The sequence below is a fragment of the Nyctibius grandis genome, chromosome 3 (genome assembly GCF_013368605.1).
Source record: "Nyctibius grandis isolate bNycGra1 chromosome 3, bNycGra1.pri, whole genome shotgun sequence".
Classification (NCBI taxonomy): domain Eukaryota; kingdom Metazoa; phylum Chordata; class Aves; order Nyctibiiformes; family Nyctibiidae; genus Nyctibius; species Nyctibius grandis.
The window spans coordinates 115,122,408-115,150,149 of record NC_090660.1 but is presented as its reverse complement, the minus strand read 5'-3'; the positions used below and the strand labels follow the sequence as shown (position 1 = coordinate 115,150,149).

Here is a 27,742-nt window from a genome sequence, read left to right as displayed (position 1 = left end):
GGATGACAGATCAGTCTCTAGGGCCTCTCCAAGCACAATGATGTTGATTTGCAGGAGGAGAAGCCTGCCAGACAACTTCTGTTTTGTTGGATCAAACACAACAGTGGAGCTTTTGTTTTTAGGTGCAAAGACTGAGCAGCAACGCTGTGCAGGATGTCTGCTCCTGACGACACGGTGGTGCTTACACAGCATCACACTGACAGTCACTTTTTAATGTATTCAGCGCTCACAGTCCTCCCGTGAGACGCAGAAGCACAATCACAGTCCTCTCTCCACGCGCCTGCAGCACGGAGGGACTCAGAGATCTGTGCAGCGCCATAAGGAAGCATCTGCCAGAGCAGAAAACCAGGGGAACAGCATCACCTAGAACAGGCGTGAGGTGCCAAACACAGCAGAACGTTCAGTGAATCAGAGCAGCAGACAGAATCCCTCAGGATTTGGAGCATGAAACAATAGCCCAGGGCGGAGCACACCCTGTGACACCCCGACCCACCACCGTGCTGGTAAGCAGGCATCCCCACTGCTGGGAAGCTGGGGAAGGAGATGACTAAGTACAGACTCACAGGGTAATTCAGGTTGGAAGGGACCTCTGGAGGTCACCTCATCCAAAAGCTGCTCAAAGCAGGGCCAGCTTCAGAGTCTAACACACATGCTACAAGATGACAGAAATCAGTCTCTCCCAAGCACAAACACAGGCTGGGCGGAGAATGGATGGAGAGCAGCCCTGAGGAGAAGGGCTTGGGGGTGATGGGTGACGAGAAGCTCACCATGAGCCGGCAACGTGTGCTGGCAGCCCAGAAAGCCAACGGTGTCCTGGGCTGCATCCCCAGCAGCGTGGCCAGCAGGGCGAGGGGGGGGATTCTGCCCCTCTGCTCCGCTCTCGGGAGACCCCCCTGCAGTGCTGCGTCCAGCTCTGGGGCCCAACAGAAGAAGGACACGGAGCTGTTGGAGCGAGTCCAGAGGAGGCCACGGAGATGCTCAGAGGGCTGGAGCCCCTCTGCTCTGGAGACAGGCTGAGAGAGCTGGGGCTGTTCAGCCTGGAGAAGAGAAGGCTGCGGGGAGACCTTCTAGCACCTTCCAGTACCTGAAGGGGCTACAGGAAAGCGGGAGAGGGGCTTTTGACAAGGGCCTGGAGTGACAGGACGAGGGGGAACGGTTTTAAACTGCAAGAGGGGAGATTGAGATGAGATCTGAGGAAGCAATTCTGTGCTGTGAGGGTGGTGAGAGCCTGGCCCAGGTTGCCCAGAGAAGCTGTGGCTGCCCCCTCCCTGGCAGGGTTCAAGGTCAGGTTGGATGGGGCTTGAAGCAGCCTGGTCTGGTGGAAGGTGTCCCTGCCCGTGGCAGGGGGTTGGAACTGGGTGGGCTTTAAGGTCCCTTCCAACCCAAACCATCCTGTGATTCTATGAAATCAAGGTTCCACACAACGAACAGGCTTTCCAGTGACCTGTTCAGCTCTCTGACATTACAGGGCAGCACGGCAGCGCTTCAGAAAAAAATTTCCAGCTAAGACAGACCAGGCAAAGGAGTCATCCAAGGCAAAGAGCTGGAGCATACCAAGAAAGTTTTCCTTGAAGGGCAAAAGCCCTGGTGCTAGGAACATTAGTGCAGCTCTAAATAAACCATGAGCAGATCTGTTACATGATCAGGCACCAACGGGAAGCTTTGTACCCTCAAAGCCCTAGATAACTAGCCAGTTCTCATTGAGGATTCCACTATATATACCTTCCCCCTCAGAGCCTCCCCAGAAGGTAACAGCACCATTATCATCCATGTCTACGCACAAACACTGGCATTACCAAGCAGTATCACAACTCACAGTAATCCCTCCAGCGTCTTATCTAGCAGGCTGGCAAGGATGAGGCACTAGCAGCCCGTTCCTCTAAAAGCTCTCATTCAAACCCCAAGAGAGACTGTTTCAGATTGTCCTTTGAATGCCTCCTACAGGAACATTATGGGAAGAAAACTATAATTAGTTATAGGAGCAGCTTGAGTAGTTTTTGAAAGGAATTATATGACACAGTAAATGCCTGGACTAGCTTCAAGTCTTAAGTTCTGAGCTAGGAAGTTCTCTCTCTTCCAAAACAATTTTTAATCACTCTTTCATTGCTGTTGAAAGAGCTTGTGTGGATAAGAATGCTCCTGTCTTGCTAATTTCCTGGCTTCAGCAAGTTTTCCAGTCTAGGAACACTGGATATGTGAAACGCTCTTTGCATTTTTCATTTTGAATATGTCACCTTGCAGCTTCAATAAATACAAACTTTTTCATGTGTTACAAAGGAGGGGGGAAGCTGTGTGCTGAGGGGGAAGGAATACATTCACCATCACATAAAGGTGTTTGTGTTTTTTATAAAACTCCACTGTCTTCACGACTGTGCAAGCACTGTTGAAATACAAGAGACATCTCACCCATGTCACTGTCAGAAGATGACCTCAAACGTGGATGCTTTGCACTGTTTGAACAGACACTACATAACCTCCCCTGACACCTGACTTAGGAAGGCTTGTTTATTCCCTGTTTTTAATACCATGTAACTGAAGAGACATGCAGCAGGTCCCCTGTTCCTGAACTAGCCTAGTGAAGGGAACAGTGAAGGTTCTTCTGTCTCACCGTGCTGCCCTCCACATTGCTCGTTTCTCTGCCTCCAGAGCACGACGTTCTGCTGGAGAAAGCTCCTTCTCTTGACCACTCAGCAGCTCAGGACTCTGCATTCGCAGTCGCTCCTGGTGCCGCCGTTCAGCTTTGGCTGTCCGCACAGGTGCCACCTGATCCCCTACTCCAAGATGTAACGGGCTCAGCCTGGGCAGAGAGAGAACAGTGAGAGGTAGGCTGGCCTGGTCCACCACAGCTCTTATCTGCCTGTTCTCAAGATAAAAGATGACCAACAGCCCCAACCAACTGTTCGGTACCACACCCAAGGACACCACCTTGGGAAATGAAAGGTCACATAACAGAGGTGAGTTTTTCTTAAGAAGATGGTTCCCATCAGTTTCCCTTTCTCCACAAAATCCTTCCTTCTACACCCCATGTCTGCTACAACGGAGGAGCCACCTGCTCCACCACCTGGCAGCTCCTAGGCAAAGGACAGTGCTGATCCACTTACCCAGACATAGAGTTGGTTCTCTGTTCAGGCTTGATTCCCTCTTCCAGTGAATTCCTCTGTGAGCTGCTGTTCTCACTGACCTCAGAGGGCCTAGAGCAAGACAAGCACGTCAGCTAACAGTACCACAGGCTGGCACACCCAAGAAAGGCTCGGAACAGATCCAAGCCCCAGAAAGCTTGGATCCTAGTTCCGTTTGAAGGCACAAGCCTTAATGATTTTTCTCAACAGCTCCTTCTCTGTTGCTGCAAGCATTTCCTTGTTGAGTTCATAGATGTTCATGCTCTCTAACCTCAGAACTCATTTTCTTCATCTGGAGGTCAACCATCCACTAACACATGCTCTCTCTTCAAATGTAATGTGTCGTGTTTGCTGCCAAGCTCCTGCACAGCTCTAGCCTGGCTCTTTGCAGCTGCCATTACGAGATGGGCAGCCTGGCTGCTTCCAGTTTTTTCCTTTGCTGATGTCAGACATGCATGAACGTCAACAAAGGACGACCCTCCAGCCCTACTGTTCTCTAACCTCCCACATTTCAGTATGAAAACAGCAGGGACAAGTAGATCTTCACATCAAACCAAGAAGCTGGTTTGCATTTGGCTGTTGTCTTTCCCTAGAGTTGCTCTGTCAGCACAAGAGGTGGAAGGTCTCAGTGCATTCACTACGTGTTGGGGAATTAAGTTCCTCAACAGAGACTGGACAGAAACGAGACTCAAAATGACAGGGTGTTCTCAGCCACTGTAAGACTGACAACAGAAGTGTTTGTGAAGAGAAGAATGTCTGTACCAAAGACTCAGAAGAGTCTGATGATGACAGCTTCAGCTCATTTTCATCTGAAATCTTATGAGAAGCCTTTTCTCATTCCCCAGTTCTATGCCCAAGGATCAGAAAAACACCGCCAAGGTGATCTGGAGGACAAGTCCAGGAGAACCAGGAAACAGAAGTCTTAAAAAGCCCCAGGCAAAGGTTCAGCATCAGGGCTCATCTTGAATTAGCTGTCTCTCAAAATCAGCATCTCTACATACCCAAGTGCACAGCTGAAGGCACTACTCTTCTGAAAAGAGCTGGAAAAACCTGCCCACTTCTGTGCTGAAGAGGAAATACTGCCCAGCCCTCTTCCCTGGGTCACCTCTGACACACGTGGGTGGTACTGAGCTACCAGTCTTGTCTTACCGAGTTGCTGGAGCCTGGATGCTTCTTCCATTTAGTCTCTCAATCTTGTACTCAACCCCTTCGATGATGACACTGGACTGCATGCTCATCTCAGGCACCTGTTTTACCATCTCATCCTCTTCTGCCTCTTCCTCCAACAGAAGGGTTCGTTTCTGCTGCAGTTTTCGAGCTGCCAAAAAGACAGACTCATCTTACACCAGCTGTATTTTCGTATGGAACAGGACAGGATTTCAGTGAAGCCCTTTTTTCCACTTAACATCGTTCCTCATCACCTTTTAAAACAACTCTCAAGGAGGAGGAAATTACATCAAAAACTATAGCAGTTGTTTTCCCTCCAGTTGCAAGCTCTGTGCAAAACCAGAGCAGCGTACTGAGCAATAAAAGCTCTGCTGTCAGATACTATGTGAGGATGCCGTGGGCAGCCCCATGTTGCTGCGTATCAGCCTGGACTCCTTACAAAGAAACATCATCATTTGTAGTAGCTTTTTAAAACGTTATTGAAGTGTTCACCCACTACAGGACACCGTGACCCCCCAACACTTCCACCAGAGCACACAGGAACGGTGGAGCATCCACAGAACTCCTCAACATTCGCTTACTTCAAGCTGTTACCAGGCCTTACAGCCCACCTGTGGGCTTTGGGAAGTGCTGGACTTCTGGTGCGTGTGCTCTCTCATGCCTCCCATGAGAAAGGATTCACTCATCAGGCCAAATCTCCTCGCACAGGTTCCAACATACCTTCCTCCTCTTTCATTTTCTTCAGGTCATCCTCTCCCACCAAGGAGACGCGCTTGGGAGGCTTATCCATCTGCTGCTGCTTCACCTCCATTTCGAAATACTTCTGCCTCTCGCGGAAGGATCTCTGCTCGGGGCTGTGCAGCGCGCTGGGGCTGTGCGTGGCCACCTGCGAGAGACACACCGGCACTGCCCGTGGGGCCACCGAGCCCAGCACCCTCCCCACACCGGCCACCTGTGAGAGCCCGCGGGGCCACTGAGCCCAGCGCCCTCCCTGCACCGGCCACCTGCAAGAGCCACCCTGGCACTGCCTGCGGGGCCACCGAGCCCAGCGCCCTCCCGACACCGGCCACCTGCAAGAGCCACCCTGGCACTGCCCGCGGGGCCACCGAGCCCAGCGCCCTCCCCACGCCGGCCACCTGCGAGAGCCCGCGGGGCCACTGAGCCCAGCACCCTCCCCGCACTAGCCACCTGCGAGAGCCACCCCAGCACTGCCCGTGGGGCCACCGAGCCCAGCGCCCTCCCGACACCGGCCACCTGCGAGAGCCACCCCGGCACTGCCCGCGGGGCCATGAGCCCACCGCCCAGTGCCTGCCCCACGCCTGCACACCCTCCTCCTCCTCCCTGCTCCCCGCTGCGTGCCCACGCCGTGATCCTGCCTCCACGCCCGCAGCCCCGGATCCTCCGCGAGGCCCCGTCCCGCTCCCAGCTCCAGGCACCCCAGCTCACCTCCGGGGCAGCCTTGGGACCCTCCGTGCTGCTCTGACCAGGCACTTCCTGCAGACACAAACGGGCACGTTCTAAAAAGACAGTTTTCTACCCCCGCTCCTGCCCCCCAGCCAGGTGTCACCAGCACCACAACCAGCAGCGGTCCCGGCCACGAGCCGATGGGCAGGTCCCCAAACCAGTCCCAGCACTGGCACAAGGCAACGCCTCGGGCTCGGCAGCCGTGAGCGTTGAGGATGCACAATAAATTGAGGGCTGAACAGAAACGGAGGGTGCCCGCTTTGAAAAGGGCAGAAACTGAAAAACCTGAGGAAATAGGTGAAGAACAGGAGCGGGGCGCAGCTCGAGACGGAGGAGGCTCAGACTGTCTTTAAATCAAAGATGCAACTATGGAAAATTTGCTTCTGAGAAGTGGAAACGCTGTCAGGAAAGAGAGATCTGTGTTCACCAGAACAACAGAATGTTGGATGAGCAGAACTACAGGGGCAGAGAAAGAAATTGATCCACAAAATCCATCTGTGAACCAGGAATCAGTAAGTGGAAAATCAGAACTGCCAAAAAGTTATTAAAAATATGGGAGTTTTTTAATTATACAAATGAAAAGGAACCACAAGAAGAGAGGAAGTAAACTACCTTCAACTTTATTCAAACGCACTCCAAAAACTAACAGAAAGTTTTAATTTTGTGTAAGTAAGGAACACAATAACAGAGAAGGAAAAAAAAAGCTTCTGGCTAAAAAGCCAATGTCTGGAAATAGAAATTATTGCTGCTAACACAGAAGAAAACTTAAGAGCTCAATGCACTGACCTGCAGGGACAAGATAATCACTGCTCAACAATTCTGAATGAAATTAGTTGTGAAACTGCAAGTTGGACAAGCATGGGTTTTTAATTGACTTAATTGGGTGGCAGTTCATGTCTAAAAAACAGCGATTATATTCTTAAAAATCAAGAAGCAGGCAAAATAATTTGAGCAGCACAGCTATCAGTCCGTTCAATTTCAACAGGACAAATATTCATGGATGAATATAATTAAAACAAAAATAAATAGAAAATATTAAAATGGAACAGGTGCAATGAAGACTCATCTAATATCCTCCTTTGATAATAAAATAATTTTTGAAACAAAGAAACTGCATAGATTTGTCTGAGACTTCAAAGATAAGTTTTGTGATCTACTGCAGGATCAGTAATTGTTTCTGAAACCACGACACGTCAGCTAGAGACTGTGAAGCTGGAGAAACCATCTGCGTACAAGATACCACCTGCCTCACGGACTCGGCTCAGCCTGTGGGTCGTGGACGCCAACGGAGACACGTCCCACCTCCTTTTCATCCCAGACTCAGCTACCAACCTCCCTGAGCTTCTACTGACCATCACCTAACGCTGAGTACATCAGGCTCTAAAGCTGAAATGGCCAAAAATCAACCCTACAAACAGTACACACAGACTTGTGGCCCATATTAATTTACCAAACCAGATCAATGTGAGGCCAGAGGAGCAGCAGCCCAGGGCAGGCAGTGGGAGGACAGGGTTAGCTTAGACACAACACAAAGCTGCTGTCACAAGTCCCGCAGGATAGCCACAGCTCCCAGACTATGAAAAAGGTGAGCGTGATCTGTTGACGTGTAAGGAAAGGTATCATCAACTGAGATTCAGAAATGAACAAACAAAACCACAGCAGAAATAAATTTGTGAACTAGGATCTCTCATCCGCACCCAAGATGTGCCAGCAAGAATTTGGACAGGAACAGGGGAAAAGGAAAGCGGTAAGATGATTAAGAGAGCAGAGGGTCTTTCCAAACACGAGGTGTCAAAGGGGACAGCGTCTTGCTGCTTTGGTTTAGCAAACGCAGCATCAGTTTGATTGTCTATAGACAGCTCCAGGGATCTCTAGAGTGCCGCCATGCATGGATACAAGCTCCTCGGGATGGGACGGGTGACACCTCAACAGCAGCACGCTGGCCATCGGTCAGGACGAAGCCTTGGCAGAGCAAGGGCTGGCCACGCACTGAGCCGCGCTCCAGCAGCCCCAGGGAAGCCATCCTTCCTCTGGTCAGCGCCTACAAGAGCAGCGTGCCCAGTCCAGGGCTCCCCAGTACAAGAACGCCACTAAGAAACGGCAGCAAGGCAAGTCGAAGGCCATCAAAATGATTAGGGGGCTGCAGGACATGACATTTGAGAGGGACCTTGTCATCCAGAGGGACCTGGACAGGCTGGAGAGCTGGGCCCGTGCGAGCCCCATGAAGTTCAACAAGGCCAAGTGCAAGGTCCTGCACATGGGTCAGGGCAATCCCAAGCACAGACACAGGCTGGGCGGAGAATGGGTTGAGAGCAGCCCTGAGGAGAAGGACTTGGGGGTGATGGGTGACGAGAAGCTCACCATGAGCCGGCAACGTGCGCTGGCAGCCCAGAAAGCCACCCGTGTCCTGGGCTGCATCCCCAGCAGCGTGGCCAGCAGGGCGAGGGAGGGGATTCTGCCCCTCTGCTCCGCTCTCGGGAGACCCCCCCTGCAGTGCTGCGTCCAGCTCTGGGCCCCCAACAGAAGGACACGGAGCTGTTGGAGCGAGTCCAGAGGAGGCCACGGAGATGCTCCGAGGGCTGGAGCCCCTCTGCTCTGGAGACAGGCTGAGAGAGCTGGGGCTGTTCAGCCTGGAGAGGAGAAAGCTGCGGGGAGACCTTCTAGCACCTTCCAGTGCCTGAAGGGGCTACAGGAAAGCAGGAGAGGGGCTTTTTACAAGGGCCTGGAGTGACAGGACGAGGGGGAACAGTTTTAAACTGCAAGAGGGGAGATTGAGATGAGATGTGAGGAAGCAATTCTTGGCTGTGAGGGTGGTGAGAGCCTGGCCCAGGTTGGCCAGAGAAGCTGTGGCTGCCCCCTCCCTGGCAGGGTTCAAGGCCAGGTTGGATGGGGCTGGGAGCAACCTGGTCTAGTGGAAGGTGTCCCTGCCCATGGCAGGGGGGTTGGAACGAGATGTTCTTTAAGGTCCCTTCCAATCCAAACCATCCTGTGACTCTATGATTCTATGAACAGGCTCAGAAGGCTGTGCTTGTTCAGCCTGGAAAAGAGAGAGGGATCTAATTCCTGTATCCAGCCTCCTAGAGGGGGGTTACAGAGCACAAGGTCAGACTTCTCAGAGGTGCACAGCAAAAGGATGAGAGGCAACAGACATAAGCTGCAGGAGAAGAAATTCTGATGAAACATACAGAACAAAATGGCAGAGATGGTCAAACACTGAAAGAGATTGCCCACAGTGACCTCAGAATCTGCATTTTTGGAAATTCAGAACTCAAGTGGACTGGGCCTGAGCAGCCTCACACAACGTCAGAGGTTGCCCTGTTTTGCATGGAGGACCAAGGCAGATGACCTCCAGAGGCCTCATCTAGCCTGAATGGTTCCGTGATTCAAATACACGGAGGGAAGAAGGAACAGTTCCAAGTAAGTTAAAGATCAAAATCTAATAAAAAGTTCCTCAGAACATGTTTAGCCTGGCCCTGGACTGTGGAAGTTCAGAGTTACTTCATATCAGCACAGCACAGTTACACAACAGCATCCTAATGTCTGGGGAGAACAAAAGCAGCGTGAAATTCAATGAGCTTTCAGGACTTGATACGTTTATGGACAGGACTCTGCAGGGCGACCGTCCACACCATGAATAGACTCCAACTTCCAAGGGGACCTCAGCACGTCCCTCCTTCATGACAGCTGTCTTTGGAGGAAACAAATCACTGCCGCCTTCCCCTGCTCGTCTGCAATGCTCAACCCTCGGCTGGTACCACGGTTTGTGTGACATCCCCCCAGCCAGCACTGCTTACCTGCGTCTCGAGGAGAGGGTGTGACAAGGGCACTGCTGCAAAGGTCTTGTATGCTTGCTTGACATTGATGGGGATCTCGTCAGGAGAGGGGGGGGAAGGTGGCTTTTGCTACAGGGACAAAGACAGAAGGCAAAGACAACCACAGATGTTATAAAAAAATGAGCATGGGGGAAACACAGCACAACTCAGCCTGCAAAGCTTGAAGAGTGGAATATACACGGGACAGGTCCTGCAGCCTGGGGCAGAAACACGAGCAGCCTATCAGTATACGTGCTCTATACAGCAGCACCTGTGCCATGGCCCTGATTTGTTTCTTGGGTGGTGGAGGAATGATGCTTCTGGTGGGACAGATCCTCACTGACTGGACCAGAATTTGTGACTGATCTCTTGGCCAGGGGGTGACGTTGCTGTCACAGTCCTCAGGATTCCCACCCAATTCAGCTAGCGTGTGCCTGCTTGAATCAGTGGGCTTTTGGGGCTGGAAGAGGACAGCTATACAGTTGACTCTGACCCCTCCTCAGGGCTGAACAAGCAACATTTAATTAGAAAATTAAAGATAAGCCCTGGCCTTATCTGGCACTTCTGACTAAAGGGGCCTTCTTCATGGGAAAGGATCTATTCGTCTCACTTGTTTTTTGCAGTGGCTGTTGTACTTCTGTTTATAAAATGACGAGTGGGTACTTCTACATACTTCAAGGCTAATGGTCACAGCCTCCTAAATCAAAGTGCCAACCCATTCAGGGATCTATAACCTGGAGAAGACCTGCCTTTGACCTCAAATTTTCCCGTCACAGAATTCCACTTACTCAGAAACATCTAATAAGGTCCTAGAGGACCCTCCTACTGCTTGTCACTTGTCTTTGCTCTTTTTCTCACCTATCTCCCCTGTGACCCCTGTCGCATTCAGGGAAGAAGAAGAGTTGGGATGACCTGCTCAAAGCATCACAGAAATGAATGGGAGCAGGGGGAAATGACACCACCTTCCTTTCTGCTAGAAACCAAGTCCCCTTCAGTTGCGTCACTCCTCCAGTCCCTCTGGCTGCACTAACCCAGTTTCAGGTGTTCGTGGTTTGTCTTGGACTGAGGCTCAATTATGTTGTTTGATGATGTTCCCTTCTGGACAGGCTAAAGAACAGCACATCAAGTTGAGAAGAGATTGTAAAATATGTGAATCTTGGCCAATTCCATGGATTATATATAGCTGTTTGTCTGCAAATCAGGTCTCCAATTTGCTATCATGTCACACAAGCTTCAATAAAAAGAGAGGGGCTATATTGCAGGCATACAAAAGTCTTCCATCGTGACAAAGACCAAAACACCTGAATCTTTCTCTCCCATCAACATACAGCCCAGGGAACAGGAATCTTTCAAAAACAACCATTTTGCAAATCATAAAACTTATTATCAGCAAGGTGGTGTTGGCTCTCGCTCCAAGATGCAAGATATTGATAGACAAAGGTTCTGAAAGATTTGTACCTCAACAGAACGCAACAGCTCACAAATAAGGATCTAAAACTGTAACTGCTCTGGGGATTTTGGCCACAATACAGTTTCAACAACGCCGACTTCCTGAATGGGTAAGAGGCAGGCTGGTGAGGCTCATCTACGTTAGAAAAATGAATAGGACGCACTGCCCATGACCCTACTTGTGCAGGGCACGGGTTCTTACCCAGCCAACACGACCAGCTAAGGCATATGATCATTAAACTACAAAACCCGCCCTGGGAGGGTGTGTTCAGCCTACCTGCCAGGAAAAGTGGCACCACAGCAACCTAGGGCAGACAGACACGGCTTAGCGAGAAGGAACTGCATCCACTTACAGAGTTCTGGATACTGAAGCACAGCTCAGGTTGCTGGAAGGGATTGGGGCTGTCCCCGTCCTCCGCATTATGTGAGGCAGCGTTTTGTCGCACTCGGGCAAGAGGCTGAATGACGCCTGGCTTGGTCTGCTTGTGTCAATACCACACAACGGGGGAAAGGCAGAGGAAGAGGAGGGGGAGAGAGAGAGAGAGAAGAGAAATGAGCAGTCAGGGCAGCGAGATGTCTGTGCCATGCACGTGAGTAAGACAAACCCATGCACTTGAGCCCAACTCCTCAGCTGTGCTGCTGGCTCCAGCTGCCAGACCAGGAGGGAGAGCGACTGAAGCAACCACCAAACAATGCCTCTGGCGCAAGTGTTTTGGATAAGCAAAGAGATTCAGACAAGTCAGGGTCACGACAGGACCAGTGGGTTACAGAGAAGCCAGGACACAAGGAAGGATCTGCCATACAAGCAGCAGCTGCAAGGGTCAGAGGGGCATGGCATGAGTTATGTTGAAGCTCGGAGGATGTAAGTGTCATGAACAGAAGATGCAGTAGGGAAACATCAGCTGGGGATGGGTATTGGCAAAAGCTGGGGATGCAAATGAACCGAGACCCAGCTAGGGCTCCAATCAGAAAAGCAGACATAAGAGCAGAGACTAGAGTCTGAGATTTGACCTAGCTGTCATCACACAAAACATCTACTACCAAAGAGAGCAGAAGCAGGAACTGAGTAAGCAAAAACTACATGGGTGAAAGCTGCAAGGGTAAACAGGAGTAAAAGCTGCAAAAACACTTGCATCTAGTTTTCAAATTGACAATATTTAAGACTTAGTGCATTTGAACAAGCTTGAGGTGTAGCAGAGGACTGAAGACAGAAGAAAAGCCAACAGTGAGACTTGCAGGGCTGGAAGTGAGCACACAGAGAAGGAAGAGGCAAGCTCTGTGCTGGAGAACGCAGAGGCACTACAATAAGGTCTCATGTACTTACTGATTTACTGTCATCCGGCGATGTAATGAAGTTAATGGAAGCCTGAAAACAGAAATACAGGTGTAAATTTGGAGTCCATGCAGGAAACCTTTAGTTTACCCTGCTCCATACAAAAAGAAATAGAAATAAAACTCCCAGTGCCAACCCCTCCCCTGCCCCGCTGCCTGCCCTGTACAGGGAAAAGCCCCCAGGTCCCATCCTAACCCCGCCATACCTTCTTCTTCACGTGGGGAGCAGTCCAGACCCCACCTGCAAGAGCTCCCAGTTCCTCTGCCATGGGAGGAGGCACCCACAACTCTCTGCACTTCTCGGGGCGCTGACCCCCACCCTCCCGCTCTCCGCTCCAGCTCAGCTAGTCCTGGCCCTTGCTCACCCCCCGGCCCTCGGCACTCGCTGCTGAGCTTGAGCAAAGCCATCAGCACCGCAGCTTCTGTGCCAGGAAGCGGTCGCAGATGCCATCTCAGCAGCCAGCAGGGAACAGCCCCTCGTGCCCCGGCGCCGCTCCCCGCAGCACGCCCGAGCGCCGGGGGACGCGGAGCCGGGGGCACCGGGCAGCGGTGCCGGGCGGAGCAGCGCGGAGCAGCAGCGCACACTGCACACCAGCGGGCACTTACAAAGCGGGTCTCCCTGCCCGAGAGGTGAGCAGGCCGAGGGGCTGCAGGCGTCTGGAGAGGGGCAACGCCAGGGAGGGTCGTCAGGGGAGAGAGCGGGAGAGAAAACGAAGAGACCGGGTTTTCCGCGTGAGAGGCTGAGACAAGCACCTTCCCCAGCACAGAGACCGCAGCTGCCCAGAGCTGTCAGTGCCCCCACCGGCTCCTTGCCACCTGCCGTGGAGAAAGCCCCTCTGCCCTCCTCGGCACGCACACACAGACCCACCACGAGCACCTCCTTCCTCCCCCCGCCTGGCGCCACCCCCACGAGAAGCTCGCAGAACTCGAGGCCAGGCGAGACCACCAGCCTCAGGACACAGGGCTCAGCCTCCCTCAGTAGTTCTCTGAAGGCTCTGGAATAAGCCTATAAATTCCAGCTGGACTAAAAGATGTCACAGAATCAATAAGGTTGGAAGAGCCCTCTGGGCTCATCGAGTCCAACCATTGCCCTGACACCACCATGGCAACTAGACCAGGGCACTAAGTGCCATGGCCAGGCTTTTCTTAAACACATCCAGATGTGTCAAAACCAAAGAATCTTTGTCAAAACCAAATCTTTGTCAAAACCAAAGAATTTATATTAAAAATAGATGGTGGCAGAGAAGGAGAGATGCAATTCCTTGGAACTTCTACTCCGGAGCAACAACCTGAAGGTCAAGTCTCCTGAATCCTCAGAAAATGTACAAGCCACAGGGCTAGTGATTGCCCTGTGTCCTTCAGTGTTATCTGTTGGACCTGTTCCATTTGTGTAACATTCCTTGTCCAGAGAGAACTAAATCCACCAGACACAGCCTTACCGGATGCAGGAGACTGCTGCGGAAGGCTCTGATCCAGGACGTGTTAAATCATGTAAAGGTGACAAAGCTCGTGTACAGAACGCAGGGCTGAGAGGGCCACTAGCAAGACCAGGGGCTCAGCACTGCGACACCAAGGCACCTACAAGGACGACTGCCAGAGTCACTAATTCTTAACAGCCACAGACCAAGTAAGGAAAGAGGCCACCAGAGTGACAAGCAGACTGGATCTCAGAAATGACAGCAGTGAGCAAACCTGCTGAAGAGCTTAAAAGGCTGAAATAAAGGACAAAGACGTGAAATTGGCTATAAATGCTTTAAGAAATTAATAGAATCCCTCCTGGCATACGCGTGTTTGAACAGAGAAACAAAAGAGAAAACCAAGAAAAAAGCTGTATGGATTATTCCCTATGTTGCTCAAGCTACAGAGAATTAAAGCCAGAAACCCCTGAAGTGATAGAACAGACACAAGTTACAGCGAGTGCTACGTAACAGGGGATTTGAGACATCCAACTTAAAACTGGAAAGGCAAACGCCTGCACCTGCAAAAATGCTCCTGGGGTGCTCTTAACTCCATAGAGAGCATTAGTGAGACCTCGTTTAATCTTCTCAGAGCCCACGGAGGAGAGGGCGAACAGTTTCACCTGAGAAGCTTCCACTGACAGAGCAGTGACTGCCGTGAGAGGACAAAGCGGTCACCGCTGTCACACGAATTGGATAACGACAAAGTTAGATCCAAAGATAAAAAATTTATCATCGAGCAAGCCCACCCTGAGTTAGAAGAGCAGGTGGCACTACAGCCAGAGGGTTGCTAGTGGCAAGGACGTTGGCACTGAGCCTCCAACGCCAAAGCACCGACAAACAAGAGCATCAGGGGTACTACGAGAATTGCCTGTGACAAACTGGGACAAGGGACATTTAATTGAAATACAAGTTTAAAATAAAAAAAAAAAAAGAAATCACAATGAAGAGTAGTCAAATATTGGAGCTGGCATCTAGAAAGACGTAGACTTTCCATCTCTAGAGGTGTTCAAAATTTAACTGGGCATGGCCTTGAGTAACCTGATCTAACTGGACCTGCTCTGAGCGTGGTCTTAGACCAGACCTTCCATCCTAGATCTTTCTGTGAGCAGCCACACGGCCACCCTTTGGGATTCAGGCTTCTTTTTCAACTGAGAGCTGAGGATCTTTAAAGACAGAGCAAATTAGTACCTAGATCTCGTTCTAGTGTAGAATGAGGAGTATCACCCTCACCCCATCCCTTCTAGTCAGAAGGCACACCTCCCTGCCCTGGCACCACACCTCCCTGCCCTGGCAGCACACCTCCCTACCCTGGTGCCCCCCTGCCCTGGCACACACCTCCCTGCCCTGGCACACACCTCCCTGCCCTGGCACACACCTCCCTGCCCTTCCCTGGGTTGCTAGGCCTGGGCACAGTCTCACCTGCTGGTTACCGGGTGAATAGGGGGTTTCACGCCTGGAAGTTCCTGTCCCAGACTCGCCCGCAGGAGCCTGAAAGAGAGAAGACAAAGCTCCATAGTTCCTGTACAGCAGCAGCTTCCACGCCTCTCCCTTAGCAGTGAGAGCAGGAGGCAAGGGAGACCAGACATCCAGCCCGTGGCCGGCTACAGGCCACCAGCGCGCGAGCAGAGTTAGCGTTGGGCCCAACAGCAGCTGTCACGTGGCAGAAACTTGCCAAAAGCGCTAGAAACAGCAAGGGAATGGTGTTAAACACTGGAGCTGGGATCCTACCCAAACGCCCTGCAAGGCCAACTGAATCGGGGTAAAGCCTTCGGCCTTGTAAGACGTCCCCAGGAATCCTCTCCCCCCAGCTTCTCTTTAGCCCTCGACAGACTGGGCCACAGTCGAGGCAAACCTCCTGCTGTGGAGCAAAAAAAAGCTGGTCCCAGTGGAAAGGAGACGACAAGATTCACCCCCAGCCACATCTACGACTGCTGGCCTACTGGTGAGACCTTCACGAGTAGCCCAGAGCAGGGGCACCTACGATGGCCAGCGCTCAGGCTGAGCCAGCCTACAGCCAGCCCCGACAGCTACAGGAGAGCAGAGCCCCAGTAATTACCTGCAGCCTGTCCACGAGATTAAGGAGCATGATTTAAAAAGTATTTTAGATGCCTAAAGAGGGAAACAGGTCATTTGGGATCTAGAGAACGGTTCAAGCACACCTCGGGTTCCGCAAGCGTTAATGCCATACCCATGCACTAGTGAATCGTGTTAATTCGATTCAAGTCAGCCTTGGGCAACAGTATTTCTACCGACAAGCCAGGAGACGTGATCTGAAATTCGTATTGGAGCACAGAAAACATCTGATCCTTCTTAGCACTGTAATGACAGAGAATGCGCAGCACCAGCTGACCCACCTCCATGCCCCACCGCAAAGAGCGTTCCTGCTCACCCTGCTTCTGGCTGCTGCTACCCGAGTGTCCCCACACGCCAGCGCACGCAGCTTGCCGAGCCCCGAGGAAGGAGCTGCTCTGCAATGCTGTTTTCCAAGGACTTCAGCTCCCTGACCTCGCTGACCCACAACTGCTCCAGTTCTGGGGTCAGCACGCAGGAGGAGAACGTGCAGACGGGGGAACTGATCCCTTCTGACAGCAACGTGCCATGAGATCAGCTCCAGCTGCTGGTGACACCCCCTCCAGACTGACCCGGCCCGAGGCTGCCTGCAGTGAGCTGCTGCTCTTTCAGGCTTCTGAACCCCAAAGCTGGACGTCTGTAATGGCCAAACCACAGCCTTTGGCTTCCAACAAGAGGTTACCGAGATTCAACTACGTGCCCTGCTCTGTGCTTATCTGCCTACACATCTGTGAAAAACACATTCCCACCAAGGAACGAGGCTAAAAGCATCTAAGGGGACTACAGCTGGGCGTTGTGTCGTTCGTTTGGTTTCGCTTCTGTGTGTGGGGCTGTTTGTTTGAGGCTGTTTTGCTTCTCTTGCCTTTCAGACCTCCCAGAAGGCTGAGAAAGGGAGAAGGGGAGAGTGGAGTGGTGCTAACCGGGGACCCAGTATCTTTGGGTCTAGTCCTCGCTCTGCCACAGTTTTCTTATGCCACAGTGAGAAAGTTACACACAGATTTCCCAGAGCAGAAAGCAAAGCTCTCCCCTGAAATGGGGAAGTCTAGATAGGCTGAACGTGTCACTCCAAGGAACAGCTCGCTCCTGGGCTGGGGATTAACCGTGTCAGCTGTGCTGCCTCTTGGTTTTCCAAAGTCTAAAACCGGCCGTGTTTGTTCAGGCCCAGATACGCAACTGTGACACCAGCACCATCCTCCGCAAGCCCTGCCAGCTCCCTGCACTACTGCAGCGCCCAGGGAACGCCGCTGCTCCTGGCCCGACTCCTGCCCGCCCAGGGATGCTGCGCGGCCGCCTGCCAGCCCTGGGGCCCCACGGCACGCTGGCAATGCCACGTCAGCAGCTGGCACCTCGGCACACACGGGTTAGGGGGGACCAGCCCCGCGCAGCCCTCGTGCTGCCGGGCGCCGGGGCCGGTGCATGCGGGGGGGGTTTAGTACAACGCAGGCGGCCTCACACGCATCGTGCCGCGGGACTGCTTGCCTGGGAGCAAAGGCTGGTCCTCAGCACGCCCCCGCTGCCGTAGCCCAGCGGTGGCCCCCCCAGGCAGGCCCTGCCGGCCGCCTTCCCCCGCCGGTTGGCCACCACAAAGGGGTTCGCGCTGAACGGGATCGGCTGGGAGTCGATCAGACACTCTTGCTCTGGCGCCTCTGGCATCTGGTCCTGGGACAAGGGGCAACCCGTGGGGTCCTGCTCGTCTAGCCGGGGCTTTTCTGCCCTGCTCGTGCACGTGCCGGGCGACGCGGGGTCCTGGGGACGGCCAGCCACGCTCCCGACGACTGGGCCTGCCGCGGCGTCTGGGCACGGGTCCCGGCTGTCCTGTGCCGCTGGCGGAGCCAGCGTAGAACTGCCGCCCTCCATGCTGGTGCTGGCCTTATTACACTGAACAAGCTGAGAGGAAAACAAAAGGATCAGAAAGAAATAAGGAGAACAGAGTAAAGGAGAGGAGGGAGAAAACACAGAGCAGCTGCTGAAGGACAGGGGAGAGAAGAACCCCAGTCCTAAAGCCCACATGACCATCCCTTCCCTCTTCTGCTCTACCACCGATCTCGTGATCCCGAATGCTCCTTCCAGGAGAAGACCTTGCTGTCAGCAGGCAACTCACACACCAGGTAGCTGCCAGGCACGAGCAGCTCCCTGCGCTTCCCCAGCTCTCACACACGTTCCAGCCCGCGCCTTGGCAGCTCACCGGTGACACTGCTGCTCTCCAGCAGAGCTGACTGCCACAGCCTGCACGAGCACACGTCCTCTCCCACCTCCCTGGAGCACATCCCAAATCCACCTCCACCATCACACGGCCGGGCATCAGCTGTCTCACCCAGCGTACCCCCACCCAGCTCCAGCGCTGTCACACAGAGCAACGCCTCTCGCCTCGCTCCAACGCATTTCCACACAGTTACACCGTGGCCACCGTATCGCCCACCCCATGCACTTCCATCACACCCCGTCGGCAAACACGCTTTTATGGCCCCACTCCGTCAAAGCACACACCAACGAGCAACCGGGAGCTCAGTGACAGCTCACAGAGCACGCACCCCTCGAGCCCTCATGGAAGGCAGGACTGAAACTGAGCTCCAGCTCTGCCCAGGCTCAACCGCACCCATCCAAGACGAAGCACTGACCTTTCCTCTTTTAACACTACAAGAGCGAGTTCGTTACCCCAGCCCAAGCCTTCTTCAGGGAAGCAGAGACAGTCAGAGAGCAACGATCAAATCTCCTCCTAGCCGAGCGCCCGCCGGGGAGCAGACAGGCCCCTTCTGCTCAGAGCACGTTCTCCAGCTCCTGTGTCATGGCAGCGTTCACAAAAATAGCTCTCAGGGGCTGGGTGGGCTGGTGACTACAATGGCAGCTGAGAGGCTGAGGAATTTCTGAGGCCCTCCCCTAACCCCTCAACCCCAGCCCAACCCAAAGCGGTGGCTGGCAGAGCCCCAGCTCCTATCACATTTCTTCAGACAGCGAAGACTGTGCTACCCCTAGAAATTTTGCTACTGTAGCTGTGTGACTTTCCAGTGTAAAAAAAAGCAAACCAAAAAACCCAAATTCCAACCTTTGTTTCCCAGAGTGCCACACACTACCCAAGCAAGAGCTCCGGTGCACACAAAGTTACGCCAGGCAGAAGGTATTTCAGGAACATTATTTTTTCATGGGGATGCTGCAATGAAAGCACTGCCCGCCATCCCCCGCTGCCACGCGGGTCTGTCGGTCCCGCAGCCAGGCCCCCCCGCACCCCTGCTGCCCTCCCTCGCCACACAGGACAGCACAGACCCCGACCAGCCCGGGGTCCAGGGGAGTCCCACCACCAAGGTCCGCTTTGCTTCACACAACGGGAAAAGCAAACGCCACTTCCAGGGCGCTGTGGGGACGGGCACCTCGCCAAGGCTGCGGGGAGCCCCGAGCCCCTGGGGAGCCCCATCCCTGTTTGCTTGTGGACGTGGCTGGAACCGAACTCCATCCACCCCTTGCTGCTACTCCAGGGCAGGATGCCTCGCTCCCTCAGCTTCACAGGGGGATATTTTTATCAGACAAGCAAGAATTTCTATTTTGGGGAAGCAAGGATGCTGGCAATGCCGTGTGCTTCTCCCAGCCCTGCCTCTGTCACTCCCAGGCCCGGCAGACACCACGATCGTGTGTTACCCGCATCCTCCAAGGCAGATACAGCAGAAACGCCTTTCAGTTCTGATCCCTCCCTCTGCCCCAGACACTGAAACAGATCTCATTTTAAACCTAACGAAGTACAGAGACAGATTCGGTGGCTAGAAACTGAAGGGAAATAGATTCAGACTAGAAAGTACAGATTGTTAATTAACTAACCGTGGTGACACGCCACTGAGAGATGTAAAGTCTTCTCCATCTCTTACAGTCCAGAAAGCAAAACTAGATATTAACAGTTCTGTTGTGGCTACATGCTGTCACTCAGGGGTATGGTTTTCAAGCCCTGTGCAGAAGACAGAGACTGTAACAGCTCTTTTATGGCTGTGACGGCAGCACCCAGACACCGCAGTGCCCTGGGTACTCTGCGGACACCGGGTTGCTGAGAAGCTGGCACGGCCGGAGGGCACCACTGGGACGAGCATTCTCACACAGCTTCCAACTGGAATTTTTCAGCTGGGGGTTTAAAGGCATACAAACAACCCAGGCTGGCATCTCAGTAAGCTTTTGCTCAGTCTTGCTCACACAAGGACCAACACACAGCAACACAGATTAATCCAAGGCAGACAACCCTCTGCCCCCTTCTTTAGGGGCAGTTCTTGGGGAATCCCACACTCCACCTGCACTCTGCAGCAGTCAGGACAGAGGTCTGCATCGCCTCCTGTCCCACGGAGGGAAGGACAGCAGGCTCTGCAGCTCCCTTCCAGGGAACTACACGGCGACAGAAGACTTGTAGACACTGTTTAGAGGAGAATGTACGTGGTGAGAAAGTTGGCCTAGAGACAGGAAGAAAGAGAAAAATTCCAAGGGAACTGGGCAACAGCATTCATCTCCTTAATCCAGTCAGACTGTCTGGAGACAGACAACTGCTAACTGAACCATGTGCTTTCTGCTGCCTGGACTGATCAGTGTGTCCCCAGGCAGTCCCCAGACAGGCCAGGAGCAGCTCCTGAAGGACACCAGACCCTGCTGTCCCTGAAGCCCGTACCTAGATGCTCATCATCTACACAGCCATAGTTTTTCAAACAGAGCAAAGACAGGGCCGGGCAAACGACAGCTGGAAAAGGATAATCATGGGCACCCCTTGGCCCTGCCCCTGAAACGGGCCATTTATAGCTGCCGCCCACACAGCCTGGCATTCCGGCGTGGCCAGCCCCACATTCCAGTGCCAGGCGGTCCTGGGTGAAGGCACAAGTGCCCAAACGCTGCTCTGGATGACACCAGGGCTGTGCAGCAGAGGCAGCTGCCTGCGTGGGGCTGGCTCTCCCCCGTTTCCAGCTCTAAGCTGCACTAAGAGATGCTAAAAATATGTTAAACCTTTCCTGATAATACTTTTCTGTGTGAACAGAAAGAAAACCCAAAAGCTGGTGAGCACGGGGAGGAACAAAACGAGACAGAGCTGCAGACAAAGCAGGGCTCTAAGCAGTGTGAAAGCAGAGAAGCAAGAGGGCTGAAGTCAACGAGAGGATAAATGAACAGGAGAGGAGACCTGTCTGGGTGGAGTGAGATGGAGACAGTGCAGGTAAACGAGACGATCCTGAAGCAACACAATGGGAATGCAGAATCTGTTAACAAGGGGTGGTCTTGCTGCAACAGGAGGAAAGGAATGGAGGTGACGACTGAGGGAATGTGAAGGAGCAGGCAGAAGCCCAGTGGAATAGGTACGATGCAGGGAAGATAACACAGGACCAAAAGGAGCAAAGATGGAGAGGTGAGGTCAGGTTTTAAACAACACAGAGGAGGCAGATGACTTTGTAATCTGTGGAGTTTGTGGAATCTGGATTTTCTCTTGGCTGAGCTGCTACGACATATCAGGGACTGAAATGCACGGGCAGGAGCACCCAAGGCCGTATCAGCGCCAAGTCATGACATGCAATCGCTGCCACTTTGCCTTTTGCTATCCGAGATGGACCCTGACTTTCTTTTAAGGCTTTTGGCATCAGCACCCTCATCCCTCCTCCTTTCTGAACACCATCCCACAATGAATTTACGACCAAGCCGTGCACACAGCATTGTCATCTTCTGTGCTGGCGAGACCCTTCCCTCCCTCCTCTGCAGCTTTCAGTAGCTGCCCCCTTCCACGACAAATCCCCTGCGCTCTCCCACTCACACGTACCCTTCTCTCCTGCTGGGCTGCTCTTGCTGCCTTGTTCCAGACACTTCCTTTTGCATCTCAGCAATTACACAGGCCGCTTCCCTTTCCAAAATGGAAAGTGACCCGGTTCTCTGCTCTCATTTTCTTATTCTAATCTTTGTTTTGTGGAACCTCCTGTTTCAGACAGTGTCAAAGTCTACTACAGTTCTGCTTCCCAGTTTCCCTCTGCAGAGCGTCCTGTCAGCTCTCACAGCAGGGCACCAGGAGAGGGCAGAGAACAGAACGACCACCACGGCTCCCCCCCCTGTAGGGACCCACCTCGCAACAGCCCCTCACTTACAGTGCGATTGACTCTCTGTAAGCCACTGCTGGGCAGAGCAGCCAGGGTCCGATAGTCCAGTCTCAAGGGTTCACTGCTGGTGTTCTGGAGAGGGGCAAGGGAGGGGGAACAGAAAAACAAACACCAGGAAGAGATCAGGCCAGCAGTCAACTAAATCAACTAGAAAGAGCAATTAAAAGGAAACCACCCCTAGTAGTAACCAAGGCCTTATCTCCAAGGCCAGGCTGGATGGGGCTTGGAGCAACCTGGTCTGGTGGAAGGTGTCCCTGCCCGTGGCAGGGGGTTGGAACTGGATGGGCTTTAAGGTCCCTTCCAACCCAAACCCTTCTATGATTCTATATTTCCAAACTCTGTGGAAAGTTCCCACTGGCTGGACATGAATCCAGAACTGTTCCAAACACAACCATAGGGACCAACGACAGAGGCCAGGCTTGAGAAATACTGCAGAGAACCTGTTGCTCTTGGCCTTTGGTCCCCCACGGGTGCACAGGTCCCCACCATTCCTCCTGCCCCCACGTGCACGTGTCCACTCCCTTACAGGGGGAGAGGAGGACGTGACATACATACCAGTTTTCTCCAAAGAGCACCCAGAAAGGCTTCCAGTCTGGATTTGGAGACACTTGAGAGTGCAAATCTGCAATTCCTCTACAGCACCTCTTCTCAACCTTAACTCACACTCATCGTAGGACTTTGTTGGATTTTGCTTCCCATTCGCATTTGTCTGCCTTTCTAACCCTAGCCATTGTTTTTCACCGTTCCTTCCTCAATCATATTACAGATTTCTTAATTTCTGAGATCTTCTCTTATACCCACAAGTCAGGTCTTTTAGGGAGGGGAGTGCAGAACAGAAGTTACGGGGAAGGAGCACTTTTAGAGATTTCTCCAGCCTTCCAGTCCGGCTGCGGCCCTCTTCTGTGACTCTCCAGCCAGTGATTTTGTGACGCCAGTGCTATTTTCAGGGACACCGTATGCTGAAATACTGCCAAGTAAGATCAATCTCCTCACCTCCGCCTCCTCCTCCAGCTGCTGCGTGGCTGCCTCCCGCTCCCTACGCATCCGCTCCTTCCGCGAGACAGCGCGGAGCCAGAGCAGCATCCGAGCAGCGCAGGCAAAGAGAGAGGGAGAGAGGTCAGCACCGTGCTGGGCAGCACCTCCAGAGCGGGGACAGTGCTGGCACGAGGAGAGGGCGAGCAGAAACCCAGCACGAACGCTGGGCTGGGGCAGGAGGAGCTGGAACTCTGTGTGAGCGCGGTTATCACCAGCAAAGCGGCCGGGAACAGCCGCCCCGTACACCAGCCGGGGTGTCACCAGACGAGGGGAAGAGAGCGGGTGTCTCTCAGCTCCTCAGCAGGGTCAACGCTGGGGAAAATCGAAGGGAGCTCAAGCCCCCCGCAAGCACAAGCTGCACCGTCACCAAGGGAAGGGGAAGGCTGCGTATTGCTAGAAGAGACACCTTGACAGAGCAGACTGGAGGGGCTGGAAGGGAATGGAACAACGCATCTACAGAGCACAGGCCTAGCTGTCACTAAGGAAAAAGACCTAAAAAAAATCACGTGCTTGTTAACAGCATCACAGCCAGAAGACTATATATAGGACAGAAATCATCCAGGCATAAGGTCGGGTTTAAAATCGGCTGGTCAGCTCTCAGCCACCCAGTGCAGCACACGAATACTGTAAGAGTGACCAGCGACTTCCCAAGCCTCAGCCATGGATTCGCTTCCAAGCTGCAAGAGGAAGGTAATAACGTGTTATTTGTCTTAAAGAAGGATTTCTGTGTGTTCATACTGCCGTGACTTGTTGCCCAGCATCCACGCTGCAGAGCAAGGGCTGTGAACAGCAGCAGCATCGCTCCATTGCGCATCGCAACCTTCCTCCTGCTCCTCCCGCACAGCAGCGAGCGGGGGCCCGGGCTGGGAGGGGGAAGGCACCCAAGAACCACAGCAGGAGCTACCTGACAACTCTGGTGAGCACCGAGGCCCGTCTCCTCAGAAGCCTCTGTGCCTTACCACTGGCAAATGATCAGTGTCCCACGTCACACCCCTGATCTCCAGACAACGAGCACCATGAGAAGACACTGATGCTCTGGAGGATCACGAGACTCAAAGGGATATTTAGGCATATTTAAGTGAAAGTCTATTCTGAATCTGGTTATGCTTCTTTTGGAGAAGTGTCACCTGTAAGGGGAGTGTTCAAGCTCACGGTAATCGTGTATGGGACCCTTCTCTGAGGTCTTAAGCTGAAGAGAGACACGAGGACCGTGTAGCGCCGATGGAGCTCTGCAAAGTTCAAAGTTCATCTCTGACAACGTCTGGGGAGCCTGGGGAAGCTCTGGATTAAGATGAGAAAAAATAACTACAGCTACAGAGCTGGGACAGAGAAACGCACCATGAATCAGCCCATGAAGACCTGGAGTTACTGACATTGCTGTTAGAAACTGAATTATCAAAGAACTGAACTTGAGATACGTACGCAGTGAGTGCAACAGTGGTACCCGAAAACCTCTACAGGACTAACGGTCAGGACAGCACAGCCAAAACTCTTCCCATTTCTTCAGCTCACAACCTCACCGTAAGGAGACACGTTCCATCTCTGTCACTCTTGTGCAAAACTGAACATGAAACACCCCCAGGTCCTTTCCCTCAGGCACTTTCCAGCCACTCTCCCCCAGCCTGCAGCGGTGCGGGGGGTTGTTGTGCCCCAAGGGCAGGACCCGACACTTGGCCTTGTTGACCCTCACACAGTGGCCTCGGCCCATCGCTCCAGCCTGTCCAGACCCCTCTGCAGAGCCTTCTTGCCCTCCAGCAGATCGACACTCCTGCCCAACTTGGTGTTATCTGCGAACTCACTGAGGGGGCACTCGATCCCCTCGCCCAGATCGTTGATGAAGGTATTGAACAGAACTGGCCCCAGTACTGAGCCCTGGGGACACCACTGGTGACCGGCCGCCGACCGGATTTAACTCCATCCACCACAACTCTTCGGGCCCGGCCATCCAGCCAGTTTTTTACCCAGCAAAGAGTAAACCCGTCCAAGCCATGAGCAGCCAGTTTCTCCAGGAGAATGCTGTGGGAGACAGTGCCAATGGCTTTACTGAAGTCCAGGTAGACAGCATCCACAGTCTTTCCCCCACCCAGTAAGAGGGTCACCTTGTCCCAGAAGGAGATCAGGTTAGTCAAGTAGGACCTGCCTCTCATAAACCCACGCTGGCTGGGCCTGATCGCCTAGTTGTCCTCTGCGTGCCCCATGATGGCACTCAAGATGATCTGCTCCATAATCTTCCCTGGCACCGAGGTCAGACTGACAGGCCTGTAGCTCCCCAGATCCTCCTTCCAGCCCTTCTTGTAGATGGGTGTCACATTGCTAAATGCTGATAATGACTCATAGTACCTGAAGTCTCCTAGGGAGTATTCAAATCCATACGCTGCCACCATAAAACTGGTAGGAACACCCTTTGCTGTACCAGGAACACTATGAAATCAGGCTTTCTGAAGCCACAACAAACCTCTCTCAGTTCCTTCCTAGGTGAGGAACAAGACATTTTATAGGAAAAACCTAAATCTGATCTAAATTGGCTCTGCTCTAAGCTGAATCGAGTGACCTGTAGAGGTCCCTTCCTACCCAAACTATTCACAGAATCAGAGAATCACAGAACAGTTTGGGTTGGAAGGGACCTTTAAAGGTCACCTAGTCCAACCCCTCTGCAATAAGCAGGGACATCTTCAGCTACATCAGGTTGAATATTATTGTACAAGGTTGTTGCACTGGAAGAACTCCCATCTAAGTACAGATCTCAAACACCTTCAGAACACCTTGCAAATACTTAGGACAGAAATCCCTCGTCTTATTCCTGCACGTGCTGACACCAGTCTAAGCTGTAGGGCAGCAAAGACAAAGCAAAGCTTCCACAGGGAGTCTGCCACACGCTGAACCCTTCTTGTCTCTCTACCCCAGTCTTTTGTAAAATCGTATCTTCTTACAGTCTGTGCCATTGTCTATTCAAAACCTCGATCATTTTTTCCAAAACAAGTAAAGATCTCAAGTGTTAATTAAATTATAAAGACCACCTCCATCCAGCATTGCCAACATCTCTGCTACGAGGAGAGGCTGAGGGGGCTGGGGCTGTTCAGCTGGAGAAGAGCAGACTGAGGGGGATCTTATCAATGCTCACAGATACCTCAGGGGGGTGTCAAGGGGATGGGGCCAGACTCTTCTCAGTGGTGCCCAGCGCCAGGACAAGGGGCAACGGGCACAAGCTGAAACATGGGAAGTTCCATCTGAACATGAGGAGGAACTTCTTGCTGTGAGGGTGCCAGAGCCCTGGCACAGGCTGCCCAGGGAGGGGGGAGTCTCCTTCTCTGGAGATATTCAAACCCGCCTGGACTGACCCTGTGCAACGTGCTCTGGGTGACCCTGCTCTGGCAGGGGTTGGGCTGGATGATCTCCAGAGGCCCCTTCCAACCCTTAACCAGTCTATATGTAACATAACTATGCTCTTGTGGGGTAGCACATGTAAAAAAAGCCAAGTGATTACAACTACAGAAAGAACCTAAAGATCAGGTATATCTAAACTGTAAACCTGAAGAAGCGCCTGCAAAACGTACACATCCTTATCTGCCAGGAGAGCGGATTCCTAATTGACAGTACTGAAGAATTCAATTTTCCCTCATCTTCCAAAAGAATCTGATTGAATAAATTATTAGTTTTAAGAGGGATAACTAGAATACCCAAGTCCTCAAGGGGCTTGACTCTGCTTATCTGTTTCTGTGAGAGGCTAGAACAGCGGGCAGAAATACAAAATTCTCGTAACGAATCAGAAAAAAGATTGTGTAAACTGAAGAGCACAAATTCGTGATTAACAGTGCCACTTCTTCACTTCAGGGCAGCTCTGAGCTGTGTGTTCTCATCTCTGCTCATAAAAAGCTCTGTCAGGTCATGGAGTGCTGGACAGAGAGAACTGACTCAGTGTGGGACTTCAAAGCTAACAGGCCATTTTCCTCAAAGTTGCAGCTTGGCCAGAAAGTACCAGAAGGTAACAAACTCTAAGTAACAGAGGAGTACCACAAGAGGGGTACACAGGAAGGTATGGCAAAGCCACAGAGCAGCCAGAGTAACGGAGCAGCTGGGTAGGGATCATCTGTGGTACTTTGGGCTCACAGGCTTGGCAGAACCCTGTCAAGAACAGATCCTGCTACATGAAAAATCTCTCACCACTTTCTCCATTTCTTCTCTCTCCCACTGAGCTGCTTCTCTCACCATTTCCATCTCCTAGGAGAGACCAAAGTTAGAGCCGTTTCACCCCGTGCTCTCTCCCCACTCGGGGCACCTGTGACCTCAGGAAGCTTTGAGAGTCCCGTCCTAGCGCATTCCTGATGGAAGCACTGGGACCTGCTGATCCCAAAAAAGGAAGGCCACTACCCGTTATGCTGCAGACTCCACGCACCAAGGGAGACACTAGAGATTTAAAAAAAGCCTGGACATGGCACTTAGTGCCCTGGTCTAGTTGCCATGGTGGTGTCAGGGCAATGGTTGGACTCGATGATCTCAGAGGGCTCTTCCAACCTCATTGATTCTGGGATTCTGTGATTTTCAGAAACATTTCCCACATCATAACCTTCTCCCAGCTGCAGCCAGAATACTCACCTTCTGCAGGATTTCCAGTTCTTCGGGGCTTAAATCCCGATCAATCGAAGAGATGCTTTCCAGGCTATTCTTGCGCCCAATACCAGCAGCAAAAGGGTTTGCAATAACTCCTGGGGACATCTACAAAGCAAAAAGGCAATAAAACACGG

The 27,742-nt window shown here is 52.6% G+C and overlaps 1 protein-coding gene across 16 annotated transcripts in view; it reads right to left on the bottom strand.

Annotated features, from left to right (window-relative positions):
- SCRIB (scribble planar cell polarity protein) overlaps nt 1-27,742 on the bottom strand; it is a 102,597-nt gene that overhangs the window by 12,186 nt on the left and 62,669 nt on the right. For 6 of the 16 annotated variants that reach the window (XM_068396662.1, XM_068396667.1, XM_068396670.1 and 3 more), the window contains 13 exons: nt 27,594-27,713; nt 21,954-22,037; nt 17,353-17,760; nt 15,223-15,291; nt 12,950-13,000; nt 12,336-12,377; nt 11,365-11,493; nt 9,545-9,652; nt 5,733-5,780; nt 5,007-5,172; nt 4,269-4,437; nt 3,102-3,191; nt 2,609-2,797 (listed from right to left, as the gene is read on the bottom strand). In XM_068396662.1, the coding sequence (XP_068252763.1) occupies nt 2,609-2,797; nt 3,102-3,191; nt 4,269-4,437; nt 5,007-5,172; nt 5,733-5,780; nt 9,545-9,652; nt 11,365-11,493; nt 12,336-12,377; nt 12,950-13,000; nt 15,223-15,291; nt 17,353-17,760; nt 21,954-22,037; nt 27,594-27,713 (1,673 nt within the window). Of the gene's footprint in view, nt 1-2,608; nt 2,798-3,101; nt 3,192-4,268; nt 4,438-5,006; nt 5,173-5,732; nt 5,781-9,544; nt 9,653-11,364; nt 11,494-12,335; nt 12,378-12,949; nt 13,001-15,222; nt 15,292-17,352; nt 17,761-21,953; nt 22,038-22,520; nt 23,016-27,161; nt 27,219-27,593; nt 27,714-27,742 lie in introns of those variants that run through there. The other 10 variants (XM_068396677.1, XM_068396675.1, XM_068396663.1 and 7 more) reach the window with 10 other exon arrangements.